The 13,277-nt window shown below is 34.6% G+C and overlaps 1 protein-coding gene across 1 annotated transcript in view; it reads right to left on the bottom strand.

The window, feature by feature from the left end:
• The window catches only part of ACAA2 (acetyl-CoA acyltransferase 2), a 44,756-nt gene that overhangs the window by 22,528 nt on the left and 8,951 nt on the right, over positions 1–13,277 (bottom strand). Inside the window, exon 3 of the mRNA XM_059039816.2 lies at positions 8,917–9,045. Within this exon, the coding sequence (XP_058895799.1) occupies positions 8,917–9,045 (129 nt within the window). The remainder of the gene's footprint in view (positions 1–8,916; positions 9,046–13,277) is intronic.

Below are 13,277 nucleotides of genomic sequence, written 5' to 3'. Positions count from 1 at the left end.
AACATTAAAAGCACCAACATTTGAGTTATAGGGGTCCCAGAAGAAGAACAGAAAAAGAAAGGGTCTGAGAAAATACTTGAAGAGATTATAGTTGAAAGCTTCCCTAACATGGGAAAGGAAATAGTCAACCAGGTCCAGGAAGCACAGAGAGTCCCATACAGGATAAATCCAAGGAGAAACATGCCAGGACACTATTCAATCAAGGTATCAAAAATTAAATACAAAGAAAAATTATTAAAAGCAGTAAGGGAAAAGCAACAAATAATATACAACGTAATTCCCATAAGGTTAACAGCTGATCTTTCAGCATAAATTCTGCAAACCAGAAGGGAGTGGCAGGACATATTTAAAGTGATGAAAGGGAAAAACTACAACCAAGATTAGTCTACCCAGCAAGGATCTCATTCAGATTCGATGGAGAAATTAAAACCTTAACAGACAAGCAAAAGTTAAGAGAATTTAGCACCATCAGCCAGCTTTACAACAAATGCTAAACGAATTTCTCTAGGGAGGAAACACAAGAGAAGGAAAAGAAGAGAAGGAAAAGACCTACAAAACAAACCCAAAACAAGAAAGTGGTAACAGGAACATACATATCGATAATTACCTTAAATGTAAATCGATTAAAAGCTCCAACCAAAAGAAACAGCCTTGCTGAATGGATACAAAAACAAGACCCATATATATGCTGTCTACAAGAGACCCACTTCAGACCTAGGGACACATACAGACTGAAAGTGAGGGGATGGAAAAAGATACTCCATGCAAATGGAAATCAGAAGAAAGCTGGAGTAGCAATACTCATACCAGACAAAATAGACTTTAAATTAAAGACTATTACAAGAGACAAAGAAGGACACTACATAATGAACAAGGGATCAATCCAGAAGAAGATATAACAATTGTAAATATTTATGCATCCAACACAGGAGCATCTCAAGGCAAATGCTAACAATCATAAAATGGGAAATCGACAGTAACACAAAAATAGTAGGGGACTTTAACACCCCACTTTCACCAATCAGCCAAAATGAAAATAAATAAGGAAACACAAGCTTTAAATGACACATTAGACCAGATGGACTTAATTGATATTTTAGGACATTCCTTCCAAAAACAACAGAATACACTTTCTTCTCAAGTGCTCATGGAACATTCTCCAGGATAGATCTTATCTTGGGTCACAAATCAAGCCTCAGTAAATTTAAGAAAATTGAAATAGTCTCAAGTATCTTTTCAGACCACAATGCTATGAGACTAGATATCATCTACAGGAAAAAAACTGTAAAAAATACAAACACATGGAGGCTAAACAATATGCTACTAAATAACCAAGATATCACTGAAGAAATCAAAGAGGAAATAAAAAAATACCTAGAAACAAATGACAATGAAAACAAGATGACCAGAAACCTATGAGATGCAGCAAAAGCAGTTCTAAGAGGGAAGTTTATAGCAATACAATCCTACCTCAAGAAACAAGAAGAGTCTCAAATAAACAACCTAACCTTACACCTAAAGCAATTAGAGAAAGAAGAACAAAAAAGAACCCAAAGATTTTTGTTCTTCAAACCAAAGAAGGAAAGAAATCATAAAGATCAGATCAGAAATAAATGAAAAAGATATGAAGGAAACAAGGGTAGAGATCAATAAAAATAAAAGATGGTTCTTTGAGAAGATAAACAAAATTGATAAACCATTAGCCAGACTCATCAAGAAAAAAGGGAGAAGACTCAGATCAACAGAATTAGAAATGAAAAAGGCAAAGTAACAACTGACACTGCAGAAATACAAAAGATCATGACAGACTGCTGCAAGCAACTGCTATATGTCACTTAAATGGACAACCTGGAAGAAATGGACAAATTCTTAGAAATGCACAACCTGCCGAGAATGAACCAGGAAGAAATAGAAAATATGAACAGACCAATCACAAGCACTGAAATTGAAACTGTGATTAAAAATCTTCCAACAAACAAAAGCCCAGGACCAGATGGCTTCACGGGCAAATTCTATCAAACATTTAGAGAAGAGCTAACCCCTATCCTTCTCAAACTCTTCCAAATATAGCAGAGGGAGGAACACTCCAAAACTCATTCTACAAGGCCACCATCACCCAGATACCAAAACCAGACAAAGACATCACAAAGAGAGAATACTACAGGCCAATATCACTGATGAACATAGATGCAAATATACTCAACAAAATACTAGCAAACAGAATCCAACAGCACATTGAAAGGATCATACACCATGATCAAGTGAGGTTTATCCCAGGAATGCAAGGATTCTTCAATATATGCAAATCAATCAATGTGATACACCATATTAACAAACTGAAGAAGAAAAACCATATGATCATCTCAATCGATGCAGAGAAAGCTTCTGACAAAATTCAACACCCATTTATGATAAAAACCCTGCAGAAAGTAGGCAGAGAGGGAATTTTTCTCAACATAATATAGGCCATATATGACAAACCCACAGCCAACATCGTCCTCAATGGTGAAAAACTGAAACCATTTTCACTAAGATCAGGAACAAGACAAGGTTGCCCACTCTCGCCACTCTTATTCAACATAGTTTTGGAAGTTCTAGCCACAGCAATCAGAGAAGAAAAAGAAATAAAAGGAATCCAAATCGGAAAAGAAGAAGTAATGCTGTCACTGTTTGCAGATGACATGATACTATACATAGAGAATCCTAAGGATGCTACCAGAAAACTGCTAGAGCTAATCAATGAATTTGGTAAAGTAGCAGGATACAAAACGGATGCACAGAAATCTCTGGCATTCTTATACACGAATGATGAAAACTCTGAGAGTGAAATTAAGAAAACACCCCCATTTGCCAGTGCAACAAAAAGAATAAAACATCTAGGAATAAACCTACCTAAGGAGACAAAGGACCTGTATGCAGAAAATTATAAGACACTGATGAAAGAAATTAAAGATGATACAAATAGGTGGAGAAATATACCATGTTCTTGGATTGGAAGAATCAACATTGTGAAAATGACTGTACTACCTAAAGCAATCTACAGTTTAATGCAATCCTTACCAAACTACCACTGGCATTTTTTACAGAACTAGAACAAAACATTTCACAATTTGTATGGAAACACAAAAGACCCCAAATAGCCAAAGCAATCTTGAGAACGAAAAATGGAGCTGGAGGAATCAGGCTCCCTGACTTCAGACTATACTACAAGGCTACAGTAATCAAGACAGTATGGTACTGGCACAAAAACAGAAATATAGATCAATGGAACAGGGTAGAAAGCCCAGAGATAAACCCACGCACATATGGTCACCTTATCTTTGATAAAGGAGGCAAGAATATACAGTGGAGAAAAGAGCCTCTTCAATAAGTGGTGCTGGGAAAACTGGACAGGTACATGTAAAAGTATGAAATTAGAACACTCCCTAACACCATACACAGAAATAAACTCAAAATGGATTAAAGACCTAAAAGTAAGGCCAGACACTATCAAACTCTTAGAGGAAAACATAGGCAGAACACTCTATGACATAAAACACAGCAAGATCCTTTTTGACCCACCTCCTAGAGGAATGGAAAGAAAAACAAAAATAAACAAATGGGACCTAATGAAACTTAAAAGCTTTTGCACAGCAAAGGATACCATAAACAAGACCAAAAGACAACCCTCAGAATGGGAGAAAATATTTGCAAATGAAGCAACCGACAAAGGATTAATATCCAAAATTTACAAGCAGCTCATGCAGCTCAATACCAAAGAAACAAACAATCCAATCCAAAAATGGACAGAAGACCTAAATAGACATTTCTCGAAGGAAAATATACAGATTGCCAACAAACACATGAAAGAATGCTCAACATCATTAATCATTAGAGAAATGCAAATCAAAACTACAATGAGATATCATCTCAACACCAGTCAGAATGGCCATCATCAAAAAATCTAGAAACAATAAATGCTGGAAAGGGCGTGGAGAAAAGGGAACACTCTTGCACTATTGGTGGGAATGTAAATTGATACAGCCACTACGGAGAACAGTATGGAGGTTCCTTAAAAAACTACAAATAGAACTACCATACGACCCAGTAATCCCACTACTGGACATATACCCTGAGAAAACTATAATGCAAAAAGAGTCATGTACCAAAATGTTCATTGCAGCTCTATTTACAATAGCCAGGACATGGAAGCAACCTAATGTCCATCAACAGATGAATGGATAAAGAAGATGTGGCACATATATACTATGGAATATTACTCAGCCATAAAAAGAAACGAAATTGAGTTATTTGTAGTGAGGTGGATGGACCTATAGTCTGTCATACAGAGTGAAGTAAGTCAGTAAGAGAAAAACAAATACCGTATGCTAACACATATATATGGAATCTAAGAAAAAAAAAGGTCATGAAGAACCTAGGGGCAAGACAGGAATAAAGACACAGACCTACTAGAGAATGGACTTGAGGATATGAGGAGGGGGAAGGGTAAGCTGTGACAAAGTGAGAGAGTGGCATGGACATATATACACTACCAAATGTAAAATAGATAGCTAGTGGGAAGTAGCCGCATAGCACAGGGAGATCAGCTCGGTGCTTTGTGCCCACCTAGATGGGTGGGATAGGGAGGGTGGGAGGGAGGGCGACGCAAGAAGGAAGAGATATGGGAACATATGTATATGTATAACAGATTCACTTTGTTATGAGGCAGAAAGTAACACACCATTGTAAAGCAATTATACTCCAATAAAGACATTTAAAAAAATTACTATCTTGAATACACCCATTTTATAAAGCAAAATGGACTCCATCCCAAGAATGTAAATATAAAATCTTTTGTCCCATTATAGTAATGAAAATCACAAGGTCTCAAAATTTATAGCTGTGATAAAATATAGACAGTAGCAAAGGAAAACTTTGCTGATCTGTAATAATGTCAACCTCATTTAAGGAGAGATATAGTTATCAATATATAAGCACCACTTTTATTCTCTATTATGCCATTCTCTTTTCTTATATACTTTTTCCCTCTCTTGTCTTACCAGTTCTACCATCACATATATGATAATTGGCCAAGCAATTCATCTTTGCTATAAGCTTGGTGAAAAAGCAAAACATATGAGCTAAGTACGTTGAAGAAAGGGTAAAATTAATAGCAACAAAAGCCGAAAAAGATGATTTCCTTGGTGGAAAGTTGTTCAAAGACAATTTCACACAAATTTTCTTTCCAACCACAAAGGAATCAAGAGTAATAATCATTATTAGTGGTGTTGTTTCCCAATATTTAGTAGAACAGTGTATAAAATCTAAGTGCCTTGAAGAAACCACCAGAAATTTAAGACTTAAGGGCTCAGGAACAATAGTATTAAAAGAAGTCAGAGCAATATTCTTCTTACAGTCATACTTTAACATGAATATAACATTAATGATGAAACTGCATTTAGCCTAGTCCCTTAGAAAATTTAGTAATAACAATATTCCTGTGTTTTAAAGGGAAGAATTTAGTAGTGTTAGGCAGAGGAGTAAAATCTTACCTTGAGGTTACAGAAACATTTAATCATCTTGATTCTCTCCTACTCTGCTATAATATATATTACATTAGCTAGATTTATATTCCTATCTATTTTTGAAAATACGATTTATAAGACATTTTCCACATTTTGTTATATCAAAACAAGCAGACCATTCATTTATATAGATTCAGAATTGGACAATCCTAGTTATCATCCATAGCATTATGTTACTATATTTGACAATGATGGAAGCTTGTGTATGTAGTATGCCTACACCTGTAATAAAAGTAATTAGATTAATTTGTTCCTTATTCAAATTTGATTCCATTTGAACAAAATCCCAAGTCATATGGCTCAGAACAAAGTCTATATTTGACTTCCACAATTTAAAAAGACATTGACAAAATGAAAAGTTGAGGAAATCCCCAAAGCTGTATATTTGGACCTAGTTCATTTTCATCAAGATCAAGATGTTATTTTACAGACCGAGTTAAAGAACGAGTTTTCACCAGGGGCCAGCTAATTTTATTTTCTCTAAGGACTAAAAGAGAAAAAATTGGAACCTGATTCATGATGATTCAGATTAGAAAAAATAGAAAATGTTTTGAAATTTCAGAGTTATTAACTATCGCAATGAATATTATTGAGGCTGTGAATTTCCTTTGCATATGTTAAGACTGGCCTCCTTCTATCATCCATGTGGGATAATATATGCAGCTTTAGCTGCCAAAAGTTGTGCTGTGAAAACAGCTACATTTAACATTGTGGTGTGATAATACATGCTATAGTTGAGGATTCTGCATGTACCTTTGCTTTTTTGTCAATAAAGTAGATTCAAAATTTATTTTTAGTGTGAAATAATTAGAGAGATTTATGGAGTCATCTATCCTAGTCAGCTTGTTCTCTTTATTACAGAACGGGTTAAAAAGAAAGTTTAATCTTTGAAAAACATCCTCTACGAATTCAAGATTTGCATGCATCTCATTGTGGTGATCTGTAGCTTTTGTGTACCCGGCTGTCTATGGTTATAATTTAAAAAAAAAAAAAAAAAAAGCAGTATACAGATGAACCTGAACCATAAATTATTTAACATATTGTAAAGTTTGTAAATGTATGTTTTAGGAATGTTCTGTATAAGTTCTCAAAGAAAATCAAAGGTGAACTCATATAACTAGTTTTTGTACATTTACACAAAAAATAGCATGTTACCCATTGCAGCTTTTCAATCACTCGTCTGCAGCTACACTCAACATGCTCCTGGATATTTCATTGCACTGGTTGTACATGTAGTTGCTGTTATTTTTACAACAGCCGTGCAGCACCCCAGAGGCTGAATTCAGGAAATGAAATCGAAGTTTATTGAAATTTGAGGAACCACTGTCCAGTAATGTAGAGAAACAAGAAAATAAGTTGATTTTGCCCCTTATAGATGAACAAAATTGATTAGTAAATGAGCCAAGTTGTCCTTCAATTCTGTATCAAATGTCTAGTGAAAGTTCTGATTACTAAAATCTATGCAATTAAAATATTATAAACCCCTTGTTAGGTGGGTACACTATCAAAACATTTACCTCAATGCTATTTCAACAATAAGCATAATTAACAATGTTATAGCTCTGAGGTTTTACGTAGACATTAAAAATGCCTATAACAAAAACAAAAATGAGGACTTTTTCAGTACCAATAATTAACCAAGTTTTTGCAAGTTAAAGATAAATGTACAATTTTAAATTAAATGGAAAACTAATATGGCTACTGATTCTCTTCCTCAAAGCTTAACCTGAGAGAGGTTCCAGAAACAAGAGAGGTTTATAAACCTTGTAACCTAATAGAAAAACTTTTATAACACAGTTATAAAATGAGTGTAACTGTGTTCTGATAAAACTTCATTTATGGATACTTGCATTTAAATTCCATATAATTTTCATGTGTCATAAAATACTATTCTTCACTTAATTTTTTAACTATTTAAAAATATAAAAAATATTCTTAACTTGTAGGCTGTAGAAGAACAAGCAGCAGGCAAGATTTGCCAATGGGCTGTAATTTGCTGATCCCTGAGCCAAAAGGATAAAGACCGGGTCTAAGGAGTCTTCCAAAAGTCATCAGGAGTGACTGAAGAATTAGAAAAAAGTTGAGATATGAAGTAAAAATTTATGTAATCTAAGTACCCAATTATTTATTTAAATATATATCTAAAATTCACACAGTGACCTTCTCTAGAGGTAGGAATTTAGGGTACTTTTATTTTTTTTCTTCTCTATTTTTCTAAAATACCCATAATGAACATGTTATGTTTTTATTATTAGAAAATAAATCACTTTAAATCTGGAGGGAAAAAAAAAAAACCAAAAAACCCTCCAAGAGTCTGATGTTTAAAATGATTGCTAAGAAAATCAGGGTCATTACCTGATATATTGTTACAGAAATAAATTAACCTGAAAGTGATTTATTCATTACAATGTTTTATCTTTTATTTTGTAATAAAATGAAGACTTTGACAACTTAGATTTTACTATATCCCTTTTCCTTATGCTCAAGGGAACAAATGTATTTGCCCAACTATCCCTTGAAGAGATTATGCTAGTTTGTTCTTCTACCAACAGTATCATTCAGTTCCTTTGTAATAAAATACATGTCTTATCATGCTCTAAATTCTCCAACTCCCTTCCTCATCTCAGAGTCTTTATTCAGTGTTTCAAACTGCCTTGCTGGGCACTCTCACAGACCTGGCTTCAGATTCTTCCTCTACAACTTAGTAACCTTAATGCCTTTAATAATCAGTTCCCTTGCCTGTAAAATGGGAATAATAGTTCTTGCCTCATAGGACAGTTGTGAAGATTAAATGAGATATTGAATGTGTCTGGCACATAGGAAGCACTCAATAAGAATGACAGTCATGACTAGCTTTTTAAAAATTGTGATAAAATACACATAACAAAAATGTACCATTCTAACCAATTTTAAGTATACAGGTCATTAAGGACATTCACACTGTTATGCAACCAACCAGCATCCATCTCCAGAAGTCTTTTTCAATTTCCAAACTGAAACCCCATACCCATTAAACACTAACTCCCCATTCTCTCTTCCCCACCAGCCCCAACAATCCCCATTCTACTTTCTGTCTCTATGAATCTGACCACTTGAGGGACCTCATATAAGTGGACTCATACAGTATTTGTCCTTTTGTGACTGGCTTATTCCATTTAGCATAATGTTTTCAAGGTTCATTACTAGCTTTTAAGAAACTATTTTCCATGAATATTTTTCCAAGAAAAATTAAATATTGACCTCTCCTAATAAGTACTATAAAATTAAAAACCTATAGTATTATATTGAAGTGAGGCATTTCCTCTAATAACTATTAATATTTTCAGAGAATTAAAGAAAATGTTGCCTATACCTGACATCCATTCACAATGGACTGGAAACCGGAGCCACAGAGCCTATTAACAGTGACAGCTGGGGTCTCTTTTGGGATTCCCACACGCAAACCAACATGTCTTGCCAAGTATATAGCATCTGAAGAAGTCTGGAACAGAGGGAAAAGAAAAAGAATTACCTCTATATATCTAGGAATTAAGAAGAAGGACACAATATAGTAAAATGTTCACAATTTTTCAAAAATTATAAATTATATGGCTCTAAGGTGGGACACAATGTATACAGGTACAGCATATTTTATATAATACGTATTAATGATTTGAATAAAAACTGTAATTCGGACAACTCGATTTGAAACAAAATATGAGAAATCCTTATATTAAATCCTCAGGAGAACACAGAATTTCATAACAATTAGAACTGTTTAAGAATGGAATACGCTATCTCGAATTAGTACATTCTTTAACAGAGGAAGCATTAGAGGCTATGGTTCTCAACCTTGGCTGCACAATGGAATAACTGAGGAAGCTTTATTAACACAGTGGTGCTCAAGCTCCTCACCAAACCAATTAAACCAGAAAGGCTGGAGGTGGCCACAGGCATCAGTAGTTACTTTTAATAGCACCCAGGTGATTGTAATGTGTAACCAAGGCTAAGGCTGGCTGACCTAGGAAGGGGAGAGATGAACAATGGTCAGGAGAATAAGAGGTGGGACTAGACCACTGCTTCCCAAATTTTAATATGCATACTGGGGCATCTTGTTAAAATGTAGGTTCTCAATAAATAGGTCTAGGACTACCTGAGATTTTCCATTTCTAACCACTGCCCTGGTGAGGCCAATGTTGCTGGTCCAAGGACCACACTTTGAGTAAGAAGGGATGAAATGACTGTTTTTTTTCTTTTTAACAATAACAACAGCTTTTATTATAGAGAGTGTTAAAGCAAATTTGATAGAATGTAAGAATAGTACATTACAAGAATAGTACAATGAACACCCTAAAGTTACCCTGATGGACCAATTCTTTACGTTTTATCAAATTCACTTTAGCTCTCTCTACAACAAAGGTACATTAGTGCCTTTAACACCAAGGACTTTAACAACTCTCAAAATCGGCAGGACATAAATATATAAGTTCAAAATATAGTCGATTCTTATTATGTGTAGATTCTATACTTGCAAATTCACCTACTTGCTAAAATTTATTTGTAACCCCCAAAATCAATACTTGCAGCACTTTGGTGGTCATTTGCAGACATGTGCAGAGTGGAAAAAAATTTTAGCTGCCTGATATGCACGTTCCTAGCTAGGATGGACAAGGGGACACTCTGCCTTCTTGCTTCAGCTCTCATCCTAGAAACAGTGATCTTCCTGCAGTCTATTTAGTTTTATACATTTTTGTGCTTCTTGTGGGTGATTTTGCTGTTTAAAATGGCCCCCAAGTATATAATGCTGAAGTCCTTGCTCTCCAGTATCCCTAAGTGTAAGAAGGCAGTGATGTGCCTCACAGAGAAAATATGTGTTAGATAAACTTCATTCAGGCATGAGTGATAGTGCTGTTGGTTATGAGTTTAATGCTAATGAATCAACAATATAATTAAATACGGTGTCCTTAAATAGAAACATATATAAAACAAGGTTATGTACTGATCAGTTAACAAAAATGTTGTGACTGGAGGCTCACAGGAAACTCACCCTGTCATTTCCCCTGGGAGCAGCAGTTCAATAGTTGCTAATTCAGTGTACACGGCAACTATATAAAACATAACTACTGTGAATAACGAGAATTGACTACCACGAACAGTTGTGTGCCAATAAATTAGATAATTTTGGTAAAAAGGACAAGTGCCTAGAAAGACACAAACTACTGAAACCAACTCAAAGAAAAATAGACAATATGAATAGACCTATAACAAGTGAAGACTGAATTAATTAGTAATCAAAACACTACTCAACAAAAAAGCCCAGATTGGTTTCATTACTGAATTCTACCAAACATTTAAAGAAGCATTAATACCAGTTATTCACAAACTCTTCCTAAAGAATAGAAAAGGATCACTTCCCAACTCATCATGAAGCCAGAATTATCCTGATATCAAAACCAGACATCACAAAAAAGTACAGATTAATATCTCTTATGAATATAAAAATCTCCAACAAAATACTAGCAAACAGAATTCAGCAATGTACAAAAAGAATTATATGCCATGACCAGTGTAAGGGTCATCCAGAAATGTAAGGTTGTTTCATCTCCTGAAAGTCAATTAATATATCACATTGTATCAACAGAATAAAAAACAAAAATCATATGATCATCTCAATTGACATAGAAAAAGCACTTGACAAAATCCAACACCTTTTCATGATAAAAACATTCAATAACCTAGGAAAAGAAGAGAACTTCTTCAACCTGATAAAGGGCATCTAGAAAAACCCATATAATCATACTTAATGGTGAAAGACTGGATGCTTTCCCCACAATATCAGGAACAAGACAGGGATATCCATTTTTTGCCTCTTTCATTTAACATCAGAGGTTCTAGACAGAGCAATTAGGCAAGAAAAATAAATACATAAATAAAAGAAATCCAGATTGGAAAGAAAGAAGCATAACTATCTCTACTCTCAGATGACATGATGTTGTATATTAAAAATCCTAAGTAATCAACTAGAAAACCATTAGAAGTTAATAAATGAGTTCTGCAAGGTTTCCATATATAAGATTAATATATAGAAATCAATTGTATTTCTTTTTTTGAAAAATCAGCTGCATTTCTATACACTTGCAATGAACAATCTGAAAATGAAATAAGAAAACAATTCCATTCACAATAGCATCTAAAAGAATAAAATACTTAAGAATAAATTTAACAAAAGAAGTGCAAACATATTCTGACAACTCTAAGACATTGTTGAAAAAATTAAAGAGGATTTATACAAGTGAAAAAACATGCCATGTTCATGGCAATACTCCTTCAATTGACCTACAGATTCAAAACAATCTCTATCAGAATCTTAGCTGACTTCTTTGTAGAAATGGGTAAACAGATTCTAAAATTATCAAACTGCAGGAGACCCAGAATAGCCAAAACAACTTTGAAATGAATAACTAAGTAGGAGGACTCACATCTCTTGATTTCAAAACTTACAAAGAAGCAATGATGATCAAGACAGTGTGGAACTGACATAAAAAGGATAGATATATAGATCAGTGGAAGAGAACTGGGAGTCCAAAAATAAAATCATGTGTCTATGGTCAACTGATTTTCAATAACAGTGCCAAGACCACCCAATGGGAGAAAGAATAGTCTTTTCAACAAATGGTGCTAGAACACTGGATAGCCACATGCAGAAGAATGAATTTGGACCTGTACCTCAAAACATATATAAAAATTAAATCAAAATAAATCAAAGGCCTAAATGTAAGAGCTAAAACTATAAAACTTAGAAGAAAACATGGGAATAAGTCTTCATGACCTTAAATATGGAAATGGATTCTTAGATAATGACACCAAAAGCCTGAGCAACAACAACTGAAATTGGGCTTCATCAAAATTTAAAATTTTCATACTCCAAAAGACACTATTAAGAAATGAAAAGATAACAAAGTATAGAAAAATATTTACAAATCATGTATCTGTTAAGGGACTAATATCTAGGATATATAAAGAACACTTATGACTCAATAATAAAAAGACAAATACCCCAATTAAAAAATGAGAAAAGGATATGAATTAGACATTCTCCAAGAAGATATGGCAATGGCAACAAGCTAATGAAAAGTTGTTCAACATCATCAGTCATCAGGGAAAGGCAAATTAAAACCACAATGAGATACTACCTCATATTCAATAGAATGGCTATAATAAAAAGACACACAATAACAAGTGTTGACAAGGATGTGGCAAAAGTGGAAACTTCATACACTGTAGGTATGAATGTAAAATGTTTCAGCTGCTTTGGAAAACGGTCTGAAAGTTTCTGAAACAATTAAATGTAGAGGTACCATATAGCCTAGCAATTACACTCATAGGTATACACCCAAGGGAAATAAAAACCTATGTCCACACAAAAACTTGTACTTGATGTTCAAAGCAGCATTATTCACAAGGGACAACTGTGCACCTTATTCTGAGCCTTATCCCAGCCCTAAGAGCTGAAAGCACTCAGTGCAGGAGGTGGCAGTCGCCTCAAGTCTTCTCAGCCTACCTCACCCTTCTCAGTCTGGAACCACCTTAACAAGTCAGGAGAACAGTGATTAGGGCCCTAGTACTGTCAGTGGCAATGCACTCAGTGTAGAGCCTCCATCCCACCAATGAGGTCTGGGAAGAGTAAGACAGTCCCCACTTCATGGCCACACTTTGAAGGAATATTCAGCTTTC

Source organism: Kogia breviceps, chromosome 15, assembly GCF_026419965.1.
Source record: "Kogia breviceps isolate mKogBre1 chromosome 15, mKogBre1 haplotype 1, whole genome shotgun sequence".
Classification (NCBI taxonomy): Eukaryota; Metazoa; Chordata; class Mammalia; order Artiodactyla; family Physeteridae; genus Kogia; species Kogia breviceps.
This window is presented reverse-complemented; position numbering and strand designations above follow the sequence as displayed.